This window comes from Chlorocebus sabaeus, chromosome 11 (genome assembly GCF_047675955.1).
Source record: "Chlorocebus sabaeus isolate Y175 chromosome 11, mChlSab1.0.hap1, whole genome shotgun sequence".
NCBI classification, from domain to species: domain Eukaryota; kingdom Metazoa; phylum Chordata; class Mammalia; order Primates; family Cercopithecidae; genus Chlorocebus; species Chlorocebus sabaeus.
In genome coordinates this window covers 116,634,468-116,654,796 of record NC_132914.1, presented here as the reverse complement: position 1 = coordinate 116,654,796, position 20,329 = coordinate 116,634,468, and the positions used below count along the sequence as shown (strand labels likewise).

At 44.2% G+C, this 20,329-nt stretch overlaps 1 protein-coding gene and 1 long non-coding RNA gene across 7 annotated transcripts in view; one reads left to right on the top strand and one right to left on the bottom strand.

The window, feature by feature from the left end:
* The window catches only part of CCDC60 (coiled-coil domain containing 60), a 205,289-nt gene that overhangs the window by 61,358 nt on the left and 123,602 nt on the right, over positions 1-20,329 (bottom strand). For all 3 annotated transcript variants that reach the window (XM_008004897.3, XM_008004901.3, XM_008004903.3), the window contains exons 3-4: positions 11,696-11,866; positions 4,666-4,773 (exon numbers count right to left, since the gene is read on the bottom strand). In XM_008004897.3, the coding sequence (XP_008003088.3) occupies positions 4,666-4,773; positions 11,696-11,866 (279 nt within the window). The remainder of the gene's footprint in view (positions 1-4,665; positions 4,774-11,695; positions 11,867-20,329) is intronic.
* The window catches only part of LOC119623777 (uncharacterized), a 213,796-nt gene that overhangs the window by 121,357 nt on the left and 72,110 nt on the right, over positions 1-20,329 (top strand). The gene's annotated exons all lie outside the window — the stretch shown is intronic.

Sequence of the window (20,329 nt, the reverse complement as noted above, 5' to 3'; positions counted from 1 at the left end):
CTTGCTGCCCAGTCACTCATTAAAGGCTGTGGGGCACAGCCCAGCCATCTAAGAGGGAAAAACGAGAGGCTGTTTCTCATTCCTAGCGACCACCCCCTTCCTTTTTTAAAGGTAAAGGCCGGTCTCTTGTTACATGATTGAACTGATCCCTACACAGTCGATTTGGAATTATCAGCCACTTTGGGGATCAGTCACACAGGGATTGAGGGGACTGACCAGACTCTGATCTGCATTGGCTGATGTGACAACTGAGAATTCAGGAATCACCAGGCAGGGCCGGCCCTGGTGCCTTTTGGTAGACTGATTACAACAGCACCATCCCTCTCTGCTTTGCACACTTTGGGATGTGACTTTGCTGCTTCCCCCCATCAAGAAGGGAAGTCTTTCTCCACACTCCTTGTAGCTAGGCTGGCCTGGTGACTTGCTTTGGCCAGTGGAATGTGGTGAGAGGGTAACTGTGGTCATGCTGAGCCCAGTTCACAGACGGAAAATGCAATAATCATCACCAGCACCATCATTATCACCATCATTGACCTCAAGGGGCTTTGGGTACTTAGGATCTTGTTCTTGGAACCCTTTCTGCTTCCCATGTGAACAAGTCTGAGTTTGCTTGTTGGGTGTTGAGAGACTTTCAGCATCTCACCCATGTCACCCTGGCCAGCAACCAACCAACAGACTTGTGAATGAGGGTATTCGAGATCAGTCAACCTCCAGCTCACCCATCAGCTGGGTGTAGACACATAAGCACATCCAGCCAAGATCAGCCGAGTCAGCCTGACCAGCAGAAACACCCTGCTGACATGTAGACTTGGGGGCAATACTAAATTGTTGTTTGAAGCCACTCCATGTTGAGGTGATCTGTAATACAGCCATAGCTTACTAATACGGTCATCAAATGCAGCCAGAGCCTTTGAACAGCTGAGGATAAGAAAAGGCAGCCTTCAGTGCTGGACAGGGACTACAGCAAACTACAGCCAGTGAGCCTGCCACTTTGGTTTTGTAAATAAAACTTTATTGGAACATAGCCACATCCATTGTTGTAGTTTTCATGCTACAACAGCAAAGTTAAGTGGTTGCAAGGGAGACCACCTGGTCAGCAAAGGCTAAAATTTTTACTGTCTGGCCCTTTAAGGAATAGTTTGCTGACCTCTGGTCTAATACAAATATGAACCACATCCACTGCAATAATAATAATAATAATAATAATAATAATAATATAGCCTATGTAACAAACCTAGTGTAAAGATCTGACTTAGCTGACAGGAGATCAAAATTCCTGTTGTGAATTTGCAATTGCAAAAATGTGGAACCAACCCAAATGGCCATCAATCAACGAGTGGATAAAGAAACTGTGGCATATATATATATATATGATATATGATGGACTACTACTCATCCATAAAAATGAGTGAATTAATGGTATTTGCAGCAATCTGGATGAGGTTGAAGACTATTATTCTAAGTGAAATAACTCAGGAATGGAAAACCAAACAGTATATTCTCACTCCTAAGTAGGAGCTAAGGTATGGGGATGCAAAGGCATAAGAATGACACAGTGGACTTTGGGGACTCAAGGGGGAGGGGTGGGAAGGAGGTGAGGGATGAAAGACTACAAACTGGGTGCAATGTATATGTCCCAGGTGATGGGTGCACCAAAATCTCACAAATCATCACTGAAGAACTTATGTAACCAAACACCACCTGTTCCCCAATAACCTATGGCAATAAAAAATTTAAAAAAAAATTCCTGTTGTGAGACTTTTGGCAGGTTCTTCCCCCTTTCTGGGCTTTAGTTTTCCCATCTGACACTGACAGAAGATGGGTAAGAAACTCTCTCCATCACTTCATAGCCGATTTAAGTAAGCCTCAATGGCTCAGACCAAATAAATTGTGGATGGGGCTCAGGGATATGCATTCTCAGAAACATTTCCTCCCTGCTCTCCCCCTACCCCCAGATGATTCAGATGCAAGTGAAAGCCCATTGGTTCTATACCAATTGGTTTCAGAAGGCTTGTCCATGGGAAGGATGGGCAGAAGTGCAAGTGTATTCAAGAGACATCATAAGAAATTGCAAGGCCTATTTTTGCAAGGAGATGCTTTAAGAACATCAAGCTTAGGCTGCCGGCTGGAATGTTATAATCACAATACCAATCAAAGAGAGGTAGGAGGACAGTGTGACGGCGTGGAGTGGGATGGGGCTCATTAATGACTGAAATATTAGGGAGGGATAAGGATGTGTCTGACACAATGTGATGATGATGGTGATGAGGATAATGGTGATAATGATGATGGTGATGATGATGGTGGTGATGAGGATGATGGCAATGATGGTGGTGGTGAGGATGATGGTGATGTTGATGGTGATGAGGATGATGATGATGGTGATGAAGATGATGGTGATGATGGTGGTGAGGATGATGGTTATGATGATGGCGGTGGTGAGGATGATGGTGATGATGATGATGGTGGTGGGGATGATGGTGATGATGGTGGTGGTGAGGATGATGGTGATGATGATGGTAGTGAGGATGATGGTGATGATGATGATGGTGGTGGGGATGATGGTGATGATGGTGGTGGTGATGATGATGATGGTGAGGGTGATGATGATGATGGTGAAGACTATGGTGGTGAGGATGATGGTTGTGATGATGACAGTGGTGAGGATGATGGTGATGAGGATGATGGTGGTGAGGATGATGATGGTGATGATGGTGATGAGGATGATGGTTATGATGATGATGGTGGTGAGGATGATGGTGATTATGATGGTGATGAGGATGATGGTGTTGAGGATGATGTTGATGATGGTGATGATGATGGTGATGATGGTGGTGATGATGATGGTGGTGAGGATGATGGTTATGATGATGGCGGTGAGGATGATGGTGATGATGGTGGTGAGGATGATGGTGATGATGATGATGGTGGTGGGGATGATGGTGATGATGGTGGTGGTGATGATGATGGTGAGGGTGATGATGATGATGATGGTGAAGATGATGGTGGTGAGGATGATGGTTGTGATGATGACAGTGGTGAGGATGATGGTGATGAGGATGATGGTGGTGAGGATGATGATGGTGATGATGATGGTGATGAGGATGATGGTTATGATGATGATGGTGGTGAGGATGATGGTGATTATGATGGTGATGAGGATGATGGTGTTGAGGATGATGTTGATGATGGTGATGATGATGGTGATGATGGTGGTGATGATGATGGTGGTGAGGATGATGGTGATGATGATGGTGATGAAGATGATGGTGATGATAATGGTGGTGAGGATGAGGATGATGGTGGTGAGGATGATGGTGATGATGATGATGGTGTTGGTGATGGTTTTTGCATCTTCCATTCATGAACTAAGTACTCTTATTAGTGATTTGCTTTTGTTTGCCATCTTATCCTATGCTTTCACTCTTGCATTCTTTTACTCTTCACGTATAAGAAACTTGGTTTGCTAAATATATTATGAGCTCCTTAAAGGCAAGGCTTTGGGATATATGTTCTGTGTAGTGTGTGGTGATGAAAGCTTGGGCTTTGCAGTCAGACCGACCTGACTCAGCAACACACTGACCTCTGTGACCTTGAATAGGTGAGTATATGTCTCTGAGCTTCTGCTTTCCCATCTGCAGAGAGGATAATGATACACCTACACAATAGGGAGGCTGAGAGGACTGAGTGAGATAATGCTACAGAGTGATGAGGAGTGGCCATTATCACTGTGAACACTGTAGGAGCCTAATAAATATTTGACAAATGAGCAGACAGAGAAGTCTGTAATCATTGTATCACAGCTCTAAATGAATCCATTGCCCTAAAGCGGTGGTTCTCAACGTGGAGTGTGTGTGTCTGTGTGTGTGTGTGATGTGGGGTGGGGGCTCATGCACTTTTGCTCCCAGGGGACATTTGGTAATGTCTGGAGACATTTTTGGTTGTCACCACTGGTATCTAGTGGGTAGAGGCCATGGATGTGGCTAAACATCCTACAATACACAGGACAGCCTTTCACAACAAAGAATTAATTATTTCTCTCAAAATGTCAGCCGTGTCAAGGCTGAAAAGCCCTGCCCTAAAGTCAAAAGCTTGTATCCCTGTGCCTGAAATCTTCCAGCTGAAAAGTGCTAACTGTTGAAAAAGAAAAAGTTGGGCTTGAGATTTGGAATAGACACAAGGGGGACAAGATGTCAAGATTTTAGAAAGCAAGAGTGTTCTTTGGAAGGATGATTAGCTCCTGTTGCACCATGCAATGATGAGTTCATGCCTCGGGTCAGAAAACTGGAGGGGCTTCTCCAGGAAACAGCCCCTTGAATCTTGGGGAAAACGTGTCCCCTGAGCACAGGCTGAGATGTTCTCACACATACTCGACGAGGGCTGTAGACAGATTTTATCAGGCTTTGCAAACTGTTTGACATTAGAGCGTCTGGCTTGGTAAGAATTGAAATGACTCAGTCCCAGCTGATTTGCCACTTAGCTGTAAACCACTGTGTCTACTTTCTGTTATTTTTATATGCCAAATAGCTTTGCCAGCTCTAGGCTCCATGTCCCTTTCAAGAGGACAAAGGAACAGCTCCCGACATGACAGCTCGTTGAGTCATTTCAGTTCGGCTTCAATTTATAAGCTAGCAAAGCAAATGAGCCAAAGGCGAGACTGCTTACACGTGAGCCTCGGGTAGCGAGGGAGAAATGATGCAGCTGTGGACGGGAGTGAACGGGCGACGTGTGACTCTAGCTCCCAGCATCTTCAGCTTCTCATCATCATATGTGCTGAAGGACAAGCAGACAGAGAAACAAAGTGAACAATGATAAGTAGCTTTGAACACCTTCTTCTCTTGCCACGGTCTATTTGGCAGATATAACTGGGCACTTACTGTGTATCAAGCAAGTAATTCCTGCTGGAGGGATGAGGGTTTCAGATGCAGTTCCTTAACAGAGCATATAAAAGTCCCTGCCCTCAGTCAGGCGCAGTGGCTCACTCCCTGTAATCCCTGCACTTTGGGAGGCCGAGGCAGTCAAAAGATTGAGACCATCCTGGCTAACAGGGTGAAACCCCATCTCTACTAAAAATACAAAAACAACTGGGCAGGGTGGCGGGCGCCTGTAGTCCCAGCTACTCGGGAGGCTGAGGCAGGAGAATCGCTTGAACGTGGGAGGCAGAGGTTGCAGTGAGCTGAGATCGTGCCATCGCACTCCAGCCTGGGTGAGAGAGCGAGACTCTATCTCAAAAAGAAAAAAAAAAAGCAGTCACTGCCCTCATGGAGTATATAATCTGCTAGAAGAGCCAAGAGAATAAACAAGATAAATCATGTGGTATACTTGTATATTACACTAGGGTTGGAAATGTTTGCTTCAAGGGCCAGACAAGGTATATGTTCAGCTGTGTTCTATAAACAGCAATTTAATACCATATTTAGGTGTTTTTTCTTCCACCATTACAGCAGAGCAAATCATTTCCATTATAGAAAATAGGGTTTTTTTTGGGGGGGGTTGTTGTCATGCTTGAGTCATATGATACATATAGTTTGAGAGAGAATCTCACTGTCACCCAGGCTGGAGTGTAGTGGTGTGATCTTGGCTCACTGCAACCTCTGCCTCCCAGGTTCAAGCGATTCTCGTGCCTCAGCCTCCTGAGTAGCTGGGATTACAGGCATGTGCCACCATGCCTGGCTAATTTTTTATATTTCTTAAGTAGAGATGGAGTTTTGCTGTGTTGGCCAGGCTGGTCTTGAACTCCTATCCTCAAGTGATCCACCTGCCTTGGCCTCCCAAAGTGCTGGGATTACAGGCTTGAGACATCGCTCCTGGCTGTATGGTATATATTTTTTTGTCCATGGTCAAATTCAGCCCACAGACATATTTTAATTAATCCACTCTTTTTTTCTCTTGGTCTCTGTCTGTCTCTCTCTCTCTCAGTCTCTCTGTGTGTGTGTGTGTGTGTGTGTGTGTGTGTGTAATTGAATCAATTGTCTATATTTTAAAATTGGGAGATGTCACATAAAAATGGAAAAACTTTGGCCTTCAAAAAATTGAAAGCTCTGGCCACTCGGGGCCTGTGTTTCCACTGACAAGAAGGATGGGCCACAGACAGCTTTGAATGAGGTGTGTGCTTCCTGAGTTACCCCAAACACAAGCATCCCTGGTTCTCACTCTCTGCCTTTCTTTCTAATTCATGCCATCTGCCTGTTACCTGAAGGCCTTTTAGTTTCTGAGCCTCAGTCTAAGTACTTTCATTGATTGGATCATTGACAGGTTCCTTGATTCATTCATTTCTACCAATAATTATTGAACCTCTTCTCTGAGCTGGGGGCTTGCCAATACAGCAATGCATGAAAGAGATCCAGCCTCTCCTCTTCTGAAGTTTAGAGTCTAGTGGGGGGGATGGGCATAACCAAACACACAGTTGTGATAAGTGTTCCAAGAGAAAGTGCTTTAATAGCCTAGAATAGTAAATTTGACTGAAATGGAAGCCAGGGAATACTGTACTTCCTTGAGGAAGTTGTGGAAATTTCAAAACATATCCCCCAAATTCTTTGAAACTTCTCCAATCGAGAGGTAGGTCTATGTTCATTTGGCTCTGTGACCAGCTGACCTAATAGAATGTGTCAGAAGTAATGTGATTCCGGGCACCAGGCAACCTCTCCTCCCTGTGTCCTGGGATGCTGACTCAGCATTCAGCTGCATTCAGCTGCCATGCTGTGGGGAAGCTGGCAGCCTGTGAGGAGGCCCACAGGGAAAGGAACCGAGTTCACGAACTGACAGCCAAATATAACTTGCCACCCATGTGAGTGAGCTGTCTTGGAAATGGGTCCTTTGAGCTGCCCCTCTGAGCCTTACTCAAATTGCAGATTTATGAGAGAAAGCAGTTCTGATTATCCTGAGTTAATAAGTTTTAGAGTGGGTGTTCATGGCAATAGTAACTGTAGCAGAAGTAAATATTGAGCTGAAATCTGAAAGTTGAATGGAAATTAACTGGGTAAATGGAGGAGGGAAAGACCTTCCAGCCAGAGGGAACAGCATGCGTAAAGACTCTGCAGAGGAGGCCATGTCATGACTAAGAAAGTACGAGAGTGGGGCTGGGGTAGAGTGAGTAAGAGGAGGCTATGAGCTGGGGCTGGAGAGGCAAACCACAGGCTAGACCATCCAGGACCTTGGAACCCCTGCTCAGACTTTTGTGTCTACCCTGCAAGGAATGGCAACCATGGAGGGTGTTAAGCTGCATGCAATTTATATTTTGAAAAGATCACTTAGCTTGGGGCTTAGCATGGGGAATGGGATGGAGGGGGGGGGGCCAGTGGAGATGATGCTGGGACACAAGTTAGGGGTATACCTTCCTCCTGGGAATTTGAGAATAATTCTGGGATCACAGAGTTAACAAAAATTAGGACCAGAATTTAGGCCCTTCAGTGTTCACTTCCACTGGCTCTTTATTCAACCCTAGAGCTGAGAAAACCACAAGCAAATACATTGCTGCGACCTTTTCTTACTGGCTCAACCATGCTTCCAGTGGTTTAGGATATGTGGAAATTAACCCAGCTTTTACATTCCTAATCTCTGGTTTTATGTCTTCTCTCAGCCACAATAATAAAACAAATTCTACCCGTCATCTTTTCCCCCACCTTTTCAGCTGAATCTGCAGCTGAAAAATGAGGTCACCGAGCACAGTGGGAAAGACTGCTTGCAGGCAGAAATCTTTGAGGATGTGCTTGATTTTTTTTTTCCCCTGCATAGTTTGTCAGACTTAAAATTTTTGTCTAATACAATGTATTCTATGGTCTTAGATCCAGACGGGAGAAAATAATTCCTTTCGCTTTTATGATGCACAAGATCAAATTCTTTGTTTAAAAAGTATTTATAAATGAACACTTGTATTTTTTATACTTTTGTGATAGGAATTTTATCTATAGAAGCATTGCTGTTAGATGTGAGATGCTTTTTAGCTTTCATGGAAATTAAGATTTTTAGCCATACATTTAAGGATTTTAGGTAACTGAGGCTCAGAGAGCTCAAACTCAATTTATTGCACCGTAGTAGGAACAATTACTGAGCAGGTCTTATACGTAGGCTCTAGGCTAAGTATCATTTCATTTAATCCTCATAATTAATTAATTAAGCTCGGGAGCTTGGTACCATTTATTTGTGTATGTGAAGAAAAGGAGACTCAGAGAGGTACAGGGATCTGTTCAAAGTTAAACAGTTGTATGCGGGAAGTCCTAACCGGTTCCAAGGCTTGTGTACTTCACCACCACTACCCTGTCTGGGTATAGACAATCTCCTAATGCTACTTTATAACACCCTCCCACCCATGCATTTGATGGCTACATTGCCATAATGACTTCTAGTTTTATTTTAATAACCATCCTTGTATAGCTCATAGAACCTACCAGATAAGACACAACCAGACCAAAGTCTACAAGAGGAGCGATCTCATGCATATTTAAACTTATTAAACTTTAAATAAACCATGTCTCACACACTGAAACATGGATCGGAGAGGGGAGAATTGCATTCTACGACCATGGATGAAAAACTCCATCCAAACAAGTGGAACATTACACCCGAGTCGTTTAAACAGGCACAGGAGTGTCTTTCATAAACAGCCTCTTTCCCCAGTGCCTGTTGGGTTTGCCTGTCAATCTGAGCATAGCGCCTGAAAAAAGAGCTGTGAGTTCATGCCTTCTCTTTATTCCAGGGAAAGGCAGCCAGTCTGTCACTAGGAGTATCAGACTCGATGGGTGCCATTGAGTTCGGTCAGGAAGGCACAATTTGTGCTGATCCCAGGGTCTACACCAATGAGGATCAAGGAGGAGACCCTTTCCACAGTATTCTGGGATCCCAACAGCCATGATTCAGGGGGAGGTGACTGGAGATATACCAGTTCCATGAGGTCTTGCAGTCTGGGTTCTCATCCATCACCTGGAACCTTGGGCATTCAAGAGGTCCAGTTCTTCTCTGACTTGATACCCCAGGTCTCACCGACAAGAACCCTTGTTCCTTTTGAAAAAAATTATATATGTTTTTCTTTTTTTCCTTAAATAGAGATGGAATTTCTCTATGTTGCCCAAGCTGGTCTTGAACTCCTGGGCTCAAGTGATCTTCCTGCCTCAGCTTCCCTAAGTGCTGGGATTATAGGCGTGAGCCACCATGCCCGGCCTGAAGAAAAAATTTATTAAGACGAAAGTCACAGAACATAAAATTAACTGTTTTAAAGAGGAGAATTTAGTGGTATTTAGTACATTGCACCATGTTGTACAACCATCGTCTCTTGTTACAAAACATTTTCATCACTCCCAAAAGGGGACCCCAGACCCATCTGGTCACTTCCCATGCCCCCTGCCCCCAGCCTCTGGCAACCACCAATCTGCTGTCTGTTGAGGATGAACCTCAAATGCACTGTAAGTGAAAGAAGCCAGACACAGAAGGGTCACATATTATATGATTCCATTGGCAGGACCCTTGTTTATAAGAAGCACATGTTCACATTCTCTAAATTAACATTCTGAAAAACAGAATTTGGGAAATAGTGCAGAGGAAAGGGGGTGTCTGTCGTGGCTTCCATTTCATTTTCAGCAAATGACCTGGCAGTTTGGATTCCTGAAGGCAGCCTTAGCATAATGGCTCTCAACTGTGGCTTCACACTGGACTCACTTAGGGGAACTTAAAAAAATTCCATGAGTATCCAAGCCAACGTCTGTTACTTTTTTTTATTATGGCGGTTCTTTGCAGGAGTAAGGTGGTATTGCGTTGTGGTTTTGATATGCATTTCCCTGATAATTAGCTATGTTGAGCACTTTTCTTCCGGAACGTAAACTAGTACAAACACTGTGGGAAACAGTATGGAGATTCCTTAAAGAATGAAAACCAGAACTACCATTTGATCCGGCAATCCCCCTACTCGGTATCTACCCAGAGGAAAAGAAGTCATTGTCTGAAAAAGACACTTACACATGCGTGTTTATAGCAGCACAATTCACAATTGCAAAAATATAGAACCAATCCAAATGCTCATCAGTCAACAAGCGGATAAAGAAAATGTGGTGTATATATACACCATGGAATACTACTGAGCCATAAAAAGAAACAGAATAGTGGCATTTGCAGCAACCTGGATGGAGCTGGAGACCATTATTCTAAGTGAAGTAACTCAGGAATGGAAAACCAAACATTGTATAGTCTCACTTATAAGTGGGAGTTAAGCTATGAGGATGCAAAGGCATAAGAATGATACCATGGACTTTGGGGAGTCCCGGGGGAAGAGCGGGAGGAGGGTGAGGGATAAAAGACTACACACTGGGTACAGTGCACACTACTTGGGTGATGGGTGCACCATCATCTCAGAAATCACCGCTGGAGAACTTATTCATGTAACCTGTTCCCCAAAAACTATTTAAATAAAAAAAAATTAATGTATGAAAAGCTAATGTACATTGGCTTGCCTAATGCAACTGGCCTGGACAGTGGTGTTTTGTAAAACTTGCCAGATGATTCTGATGTGTAGCTAGGGTTGCAACAGCTGCTCTCACAGGAGAGTGGCTATAGCTGCAGGCCATTTTTCTACCCTGCATTTCCTCCCTGGCTGCTTTGGCACTTCTTTTCTTCCTTGGTTTGTGCCTCATTCAGTCTGCACAAGCTCACAGTATCCCAGGACTTTGTCCATGCCAAATGGTGCAGTCGATGGATTTTGATGCCACTGAGTTTGGGACTCAGAGCTGCTTTCTAATACTGACCTTGGGGGAGATTAGTTAACTTCTAAGCCTCATTTCTTCATCTCTAAAATAGGGCCAATGGTAGCACCTATCTCAGGAATGTTTTGAAATTTAGCCAAATAGGTGTGCATAAAGCACACAGTAAACATCAATATGGTTGTATTTATTGTTATTGTTGTTATTACTATTATTATATGCATGGGCATTTCATAGTGGACCAATCTGTTGATAGTCCTTTTCCAACGAGGGGAAAGTCCTTTACTAAAAAAGGAGGCTGGGCTCAGTGGCTCACTCTTGTAATCCCAGCACTTTGGGAGGCTGAGGCGAGCAGATCACAAGGTCAGGAATTTGAGACCAGCCTGGCCAACACAGTGAAACCCTGTCTCTACTAAAAATACAAAAAAAAAAAAAAAAAATTAGCCAGGCATGGTGGTGGGCACTTGTAATCCCAGGTACTTGGGAGGCTGAGGCAGGAGACTCGCTTAAACCCAGGAGGTGGAGGTTGCAGTTAGCCAAGATCTCGTCATTGCACTCCAGCCTGGGTGACAGAGCTAGACTCTGTCTCAAAAAAAAGGAGGCATTTTTTGCGCACCTGCTTTCTGTGGACAATGAGCCAGGCCCTGGGACTGCAGTTGAAGGTATGGAACAGAGATACTGATGTGGAATAAAACAAACTAGCATATAAACACGTATTATGGGGACCTGGAGTGCAAATGGGTGCAGATGGTTGGACTGAATTCCAGGAAGTATTGGGAGAGGGCAGCATTTAAGCTGGGTGTTTAGTGATAAGTGGAAGATATTCCAGCGAATACCAGAAAGCGAGGCTATCAAGATTGGTTGGGTCACACTAAAGAAGGTGTTAGATGCCTGGCTGAGAAGGGGCACCTGCTCTGAGATAGCTGCACTCGCTCGACCTAACCAGGCAGGGTTCACTCTTAGTGGTCGTTCCTAAAACCTTCAGTGCCACAGCTACTGCACCCACTTACCTCAATAAGGTGCCCCCATACTGGATTTCTGAAATCTTTTCGGCTGGCTGGAATTTATTTCTTTCTTCCTCTTTCAGTTTCTGAAGTTGTTGTTGCTTCTTTTTCTTTGCAGTCTCTTCCCTCAGAATAGCAAAATATCCACGGCCTATCTTCACAGACTGGATCAAAAAGCTGGAGACAAGCAGTCAGGAAGAGGGAGAGAGGGAAAAAGGTGGGGGAAGACAGAGAGAGAGAGAGAAAGAGAGAGAGAAGGAAAGAGAAGGAGAGGAAAAAGAGAGAGAGAGGAAAGAGAAAAGAGAGATAAAGAGGGATAGAGATGAAGAAACAGGTAGAAATAGAGAAAGAGAGAGCGAGAGAGAGGGAGAGGGAGGGAAAGAGGGAGAGAGGGAGCGAGGGAGGAGAAGGAGACACAAATTTAAAAAAAAGATGAGTTGACTCTTATTGTCTTGGGACCAATAATCTCTGAGCATGCCCTGTGCCTGCGGGGCAGGGGCCTTCCCACCTGTCGATTTCCAGACTCAGCCAGACCTGAGTTTGAGTTCTGGATCCGCCTTGTACTGAAGACCTTGGTCGAGTCCTTGAATCTCTCTGAGCCTCATTTCCTTCATCATCCCATCACTCAACAAATATTTATGGAGTGCCCACTTATAGCACCAGGCACTCTGCTAGGTGCTATGGAGTGAACATAGCAATTCACAGCCCGCAGGATCGGATACCGTCATGCATGGGAAGGGGTCAGCTTCCTGTATCTGGCACAGAAGAGGGGCTTCTCCATGAAAATCAATGGCATAGCAGGCACTAAAGGGCCTAGGCTCCTGGCCAAGGCTGCCCTCGCTTTGATTTGCCTAAATGCTCACATCTATGAACCTGACTGCTACAGAAGTTCAAGTACCAATGTGTGGGTTCTTGCTGTGTCAAGTAACATACGTTGGGACTTCATTATTCTCTTCATGCCAACTCAGCCACTATTTCCCGATCAGATGTCTTGATGCTGGCTTGATGTGAAGACATTCTCAGCCCTGATGGGCTACACACCTCCCTGCGCTTTGCCAGTCTTCACCTCGGGGTTGGAGTTAGCAGCCCTGTGGTGGAGAAGGACTGATGCAGAGGTGTCTATATGTTTCTTTCTGTCTGTCTGCCCACTTTGTTCCTACATGTAAATGTTGGTTCTCAAATTCAATTTTGTTTGTTCTCCAAATTCCTAATAAGCAACCATCAATTTTATTTGTTCTCCAAATTCCTAATAAGCAACCAACGTGTGTTGGGTGTTGTGCTGACTGTTAGGGATTCAGTGATGAACAAGACATTGGGTCCCTCAGGGTTCATGGTTTAGTGGGGTGGGGAGAGAGAGAGATACATGAAGTCAATAATAGCACAGGGTAACGGGAGAGGCAGGGCTTTGGGGAAGGGGACACCTAATTGAGACTAGGGGGAGGCTGGAGACCTCTTCCTGGAGAAAGTCGTATTTTCTTTCTCTCTTTGAGGGTGGCCTCTTCCTCTCCTCTGGTCTCTCTCTGTGCTCAGTTTTGGGAATATTCCCAGCCAGCTGTCATGGCCAGACTCATGTGATTAGTTGACCCCTGCTTATTTGCTAAGATGAGTTAAGGTGTCATTAAGGGCATTTCATTTCATCAGAGGATTCTTACAAATGTCCACTAGGAAAATTCTGGGAGGTGGGAGGTGGGGATTTTACAGCATTTTTCAAATCACATCACACAGGTGGCAGCTAAGTGATAACATTTCATTCATTCATTCTTCTGGCTGACCTTGGCTGAGAACCTGCTATTCCAGGCACCAGTTCAGGGGACTGGGGCTGTACAAAGCAACAAGATAAAGCATTTGCTCCCAAGGAGTTCACAGTGTAATGGAGGAAGAACACCCACAAACCGATACTCTCAACCTAACGTACCAAAGGGCTATAGGAACCTAGAGAAATCTTGGAAGGCTTTTGGAGGAGGTAGTATTTGGGCTAAGTCAGAATTCACCAGCAGAACAAAGTGGGACATGGCATACCAGTGGATGGAATATCAGGTGTCAATGCAAAATGGTGAGTCTGATGATGGCCTCTTTAGGGAACTATAGCTATCTTTAAAACACTGGAGCACAGGAGAGTGACTAGAGCTAAAGCCGACAGTGCAGGCGGGAAACACGGCACAGGGCCTTGGGTTCTTAAGTGAGCCTGGATTTGGGAGTTGCTTGGACTGTACCTAAAAATGCTTCAGGAATCTACAAATGTCTGAGTTTTCATTAACAGCTTTTAAAGCTATTAACAACACCCACAACACAAAACATTCTGTTATATACCAAATCAATGCATTATGTCCATTTCTATCGCATCGGCCTCCATTCACCAATTCTGAAATGCCTATTTTTTCACATCTCAACATCCTTGACATGAAACTGCGTCTTACAGTCATTGACCATTCACAATCACAGCCAGCCATGTGGCAGTTGCTTTGCAGTTGTCATGGCCTCTATAGGTTTAAATTTGGTTCATACTCCTGGTAGCCTGACTGCACAATCGCCCCCTCTAGGCAATAAATCATTGGACCAGGAGTTTGAAGTCAGAAAAGTCTTTTTCTTTGACATTTTCTTATAAAATCAAGAAAGTAGGCATGGCGCGGTGGCTCATGCTTGTAATCTCAGCACTTTGGGAAGCCGGGGCAGGTGGATCACTTGAGGTCAGGAGTTCGAGACCAGCCTGGCCAACATGGTGAAACCCCGTCTCTACTGAAAATACAAATATTAGCCAGGGTGGTGGTGGGTGCCTGTAATCCCGGCTACTCGGGAGGCTGAGGCAGGAGAATCACTTGAACCCAGGAGGCGGAGGTTGCAGTGAGCCGAGATCACGTCATTGCACTCCAGCCTGAGTGACAGAGCGAGACTCCATCTCAAAAATTTTTTTTAAAAAACGAGAAAGTGCCATTATAAAAGCTTTCAGACTTGGGTCCGCAGCTGGGAAGAAATCCTGGAGACAATAGAGGAGCATCCTCTTAAGAAATGTTCCGTAGGACATTGTTCACTCAGAGTGGAAGGGTGATTCTGAAGAGCTGGGCTTTGAATGTGAAGAGGTTTGAGGAATATCTAAAATGTATTTTACCTGTGTTTTCCTTTTGGTTTGAACAGAATATAAAAATATAAATGGAATATTAAGAAATTATTTAAGTAGGTAAAAAAGGAGTTTTTCTTAAAAATTAGGAAATAATATATATATTTTTAATCTTATAAAAAAATTTAATTTTTGCAGAGATGGGGTTTCACTATGTTGCCCAAGCTGGTCTCAAACTCCTGGCCTCAAGTGATCCTCTTGCCTCAGCCTCCCAAAATGCTGGAATTACAAGCATGAGCCACTGTACCTGGCCTAAAATATTTTTACAAAATAAAAATTCTAAGTGATAAGAAAGAACCATCTTATTTTAATTGGCTGTGTTTTTAATTTGTTATGTTAAATTTTTTTAAGTAAAAAATTCTTTTCATTGTTTAATTTTTTTGTTTTTAGTGGCATATCTTAGATTTGACGGTGGTTTAGACTCCATAAAATGCAATATTTTTGCTCTTTATGAATGTGCCACTGGAAGATTACCACTGAACATCTTCTGACTTTAAACCCTGCTTCTCAGCTCATGTAAAATTTTTTGAATGTTTATGCCACATGTCAATTATCCATCCCAGACAGTCAGTTGCAGGCAAGGATCAGTCATATCTGCTCAGCTCATGTTCTTGTCATTACAAAATAATCTCTCAGTTTCCTTATGTATAAAATTGTGCACAAGCAAATGAATGGGTAACCTGTTATCACTTAGTAATGCCATATTGTCAGTTATAGGTGCTTTTGCCTGACTTCTTTTTTAAATTTTTATTTTTTTGATATAGAGTCTCGCTCTATTGCCCAGGCTGGAGTGTAGTGGTGTGATCTCAGCTCACTGCAACCTCTACCTCCTGGGTTCAAGCAATTCTCCTGCCTCAGCCTCCTGAGTAGCTGGGATTACAGGCATGTGCCACCACGCACAGCTAATTTATTTTTTAATTTATTTTATTTTTATTTTTAGTAGAGATGAGGTTTCACTATATTGGCCAGGCTGGTCTTGAACTCCTGATCTTGTGATCCACCCGCCTCAGCCTCCCAAAGTGCTGGGATTACAGGCGTGAGCCACCGCACCCAGCCACCTGGCTTTTATTTTTAAGTTTAGGAATATGAGCAGTTAATATGGGGTGGAATTCATGTTTGAAACAAAAATATGCTTCCATTTTGCTTTCGAGCTTGTGAATCAGTGAGGGTCCTGAAGCTGCAAGGGAACTTGATAAAAAGAAAACTGTTAGCATTTGTGACCTCTTAACTTCAGACATGAGGATTTTTCTCTGTATAGCACAAACAAAGCAAATGCAGAGATAACCTGGGAGGTGAGACTGATGTGACAGCAACTGCTTTTCATTGTCATGCTACTTTACAGAGATGGGATGAACTCTGTTTCAGTCTGCTTTGGCTGCTGTTACAAAAATACCATAGACTGGGTGGCTTAAACAACAGAAATTTATTTCTCACATTTCTGGAGGCTGGAAGCCCAAGATCAGGGTGCTAGCATGATTGGATTCTGGTGAGGTGCCTCTTTCAGGTTGGAGACCCATTTTCTCACTGAAGCCTCACATGGAGGAAAGAGAGAGGAGAGCTCTCCAGAGTCTCTTTTATAGGGGCACTAATCCCGTTCATGAAGATGGAGGCTAATCACCTCCCAAAGGCCCCACCTCCTATATCATATTGGGAGGAGGGTAAGGATTTCAACATATGAATGTGGTGGGGGGACACAAACATGCAATCTGTAACAGATCATTCACTGAAAATTTGGTTCAGAAGTCAAGACGGATACTGACTCAGGGCAGACATGGCCCAAATTGGGGCTTAGCCTGGGAGGGTGCTTGGCTTCACCCAGGAAAGAACGAAGGGTGAGCTGGTGGTAGAGGAAAACAGCTTTATTGTAGAGGCAGTGTTACAGCTCTGTGACTGCTCCTGCGAAGCAGGGCCACCCCATAGGCAGTGTGCTGAGAGCAGCAGCTCGGAGCAGTTTTGCAGTCATATTTATACCCACTTTTAATTCCATGTAGATAAGGGGTGGTTTGTGCAGAGATTTCTAGGGAAAAGGTGGTAACTTTTGGGTCATTGTGTCATTGCCATGGAAAGGGGCAGTAACTCCCAGAGTGTTGCCATGGCAATGGTAAACTGACATGGCACACTGATGGACGTATCTTATGCTCCCACCCTGTCCCTGTTTCAGCTAGTCCTCAATTTGGTCTGGTGTCCAAGACCCACCTCTGGTATAGAGTCCCACCTCTTACCTCAACACAATGCACACACCAGGAGAATATGAAATGGGTTATTACTCACATAACTAGATTTTCTGGGGAGAGCAGGGAAGTCTCCCAAGCAGGTCTTAAACTGCCTGAAAGAGCAGGAAGGGGCCAGTGGCTTGGGGTTTTAGGGTAGTTAGGGGGTGAGGTATTTGGGGGAGACATTTGGGGATGATTTGAGCTTCCCACCAGCATCAAAGGAGGATGCACCTGGTCTTTCTTATCAACTTGCCTAGATACAGGGCAGAAGGGAATGGTGTAGAGGGTGAGGATGGAGTGTGGGGGCTTGAAATTTATCAGTAGTCAAATATCAAGAATGGAGTCAGATTCTTTATTATATGGATTAATCCCAATTTCCAATTTGTGTGTTTGCCTAAATAACGGCACCATTATCAAACCATTCAATGAAACCATTCAACAAATGTTTAGTGAATGCTTAGTACGTACCAAGCACTGTGTGTTGAGGATGCAGCAGTAAACAAAATAGCTGCACAGTTCTGGCCCTGATGAAGTTTGTATTCCAGAGGATGGAGACAGATTCAAAACCAAGAAGTAAATGGTACCTGAAATGCCAACTGCTACAGAACAGAGCAGGCAAGTGGGAAGAGTGACTGCCAGGGATGAGGGGTGTCAGTGCATTTAGAAAAAGATGGTCAGTGAAACCCTCACTCAGAAGGTGATGTTTGCAGACGTAAGGGAGTAAACCATGCAGATACTTGTAGGGGGAAGAGTATTCCAGTAGTGGGAACAGCATGTGCAAAGGCTCTGAGCAAGTACAATTTTAAACCAAGAAAAGTTTAGTTTCCATTGAATAAAATGTTATATGACATCATATAATACATTGTGTGCTACCAAAATATTGACTTTGCATGTTTTAGAAATTGGTGTTGTTGATGGAAATAAAACCAAACTCTGTGAAATATTCCAAAGAGGTTTATGCCAATATGAGTGGCCATGACCTGGAGAAAACACAAACCCAAGAAGCCTTGAGTAAGTGGCCCAGAGGCAGTCAGAATGCAGCTCTGTTTTATACATTTTAGGGAAGTGGAAGTTACAGTCTAAGTCGTAAATCAGTACATACAGGTTTTACATTGGTTTGGCCCAAAAAAGGTGGAATATCTTGAAGCTGAGGCTTACAGGTCATAGGTGGGTTCAGAGATTTATCTAATTCGTAACTGGTTAAAGGAGGAAGAACTTTATTCAAACACTTGGAGTCGGCAGAAAGGAAAGTTGAAGTTCCTGGGGGTTGGACTTCAATGTGTGAATTTGGGGAGGACACAACTGAATCCATAGCACACACATTTCAGGATCCAGTAGGTTGCAGTTTCTGTACATTATCATGTGATATTTTGTCAGAGTTGGGTCGCAAGAGCAAGACATAATACATTGGGTCAGAGTGAACTGTAGTTCCGCCCTTGTCCAGCGGAGTTTTATGTCCTGTTTATAATTTGGTATCTTATTATCACAAACAGTCAGTTTTGTCAGTCTTCTGAGCTCTATTTTAACATTAATGCTGGGCAGCTGTTGTGTCTAAATTCCAAAAGGAACGGAGTATAATGAGGTGTGTCTGACCTCCCATCTTGTCATGTCCAACAAGTCAGTTTTTAAGGTTTTTCTGGAGTTCCCTTGGCCAAGAGGGGGTCTACTCAGCTGGTTGGAGGGGGCTTAGGATTTTATTTTTAGTTTACAGTGTTCTACTTAAGACTTTTGTTTGACAGAAAGGTTCTTTGTAAAAGGAAAGAAGGAAAGATGGCAGGGAGGGAGGGAGGAAGAGGAAAGGAGAGGGAAGGAAGGAGAAAGGAAGGGAAAAAGGAAGGGATGGAAGAAAAAAGGAAGAAGGAAGGAAAGAGGAAGTAAGGAAGAGAGGGAGGAAAAAAGAAAGGAAGAGAGGGAAGAAGGAAGGGTGGGTTGTGTCCTAAACTGGAAAGGTAGGGAGAACCAGCTGACAGTGATGGTCTGGGCATCTCCTTCTCAACTGCTTTACTCCAGGGTCCTACTCCAGGAGGCCACAGACTTTACCATTCAAATTAAGAAGCTCATTTCTAATAACTCAGTTTAACATCTTCACGTGCAGGGCCACAGGAACAGAGCTGTAGAGGTCCCTCTCTGCCCCTGGACTTCAATGAGACTTCTCAAGTGCTTCCAGTGTACGCTTGAGATGCTGCAAAGCATTCACATAAGAGCCCTTTTAAGGTGAACTAGGCACTGTTGGGATTTCGCATCTGCAGTAGACTTTAGTGCTTCTTACCAGGAGTTTTGTGACCTCTCCATTCTTGGGCACATGTGTTAACTTATTTATCCTCACAATGACTCTATGTTAGAGGTGCTATTATTATCACTTCTATTTGCAGATGAGGAAACTGAGGTCAGGAAAGACAAGGTCACAGAGCTGGAAAGGAGCAGAGCTGAGGTCCGAACCCAAGTGGCGAGTTCACTGTAGAGCCCAGCTGTGCCCTGCGCTGGTTGGTAGATGGTCAGGATGTTTCCAAATGTGGCTAGTCAGCCTTTCCGTTGGGAAGTCCCATCAGCGTGGACCTTGACCTTGAAGATTCCATGAGCCACTAGGACAAGGACTAACTTGGGTGGTTTATCAGTGACTGGTAGGTGCCAGGGGTTTGCTGTTGTCCAGATTCTCTCATGGATTGGAAGGCTGTCAGAGTGACCTGTTAGGTCCCAAGACAAACTGTGGTCTGTAGGAGCAGAGAACAGAACAGGCACTGACGCTAGGCATGGTGGCTCACGCCTGCAATCCCAGCACTTTGGGAGGCCGGTGGATCACTTGAGGTCAGGAGTTCGAGACCAGCCTGGCCAGCATGGTGAAACCCCATCTCTACTAAAAATACAAATATTAGCTGGGCATGGTGGCAAGTGCCTGCAGTATCAGCTACTCAGGAGGCTGAGGCACGAGGACCACTTGAACCTGGGAGGCGGAGGTTGCAGAGAGCTGAGATTGCATCACTGACCTCCAGCCTGGGCAACAAAGCAAGACTCTGTCAAAAAAATAAATAAAGAAATAAAGTCAGTTGGGCATGGTGGCATATGCCAATGGTCCTAGCTACTTGAGAGGCTGAGGCAGGAGAATCACTTAAACCCAGGATTTTGAGGATGCAGTAAGCTATGACCGTGCCATTGCATTCCAGCCTGGGTGACAGTGAAATCCTGTCTCTAAAAAAATTCTCAGTCTTTACCTCTGCATCTCAGTCATTTACTTTTTTGCAGTAATTAACAAGTTGGGAAGAGATTTTTTTCAACTTATTCATGCCCTTATTCTAAAAAGAATTAGAAACAAAA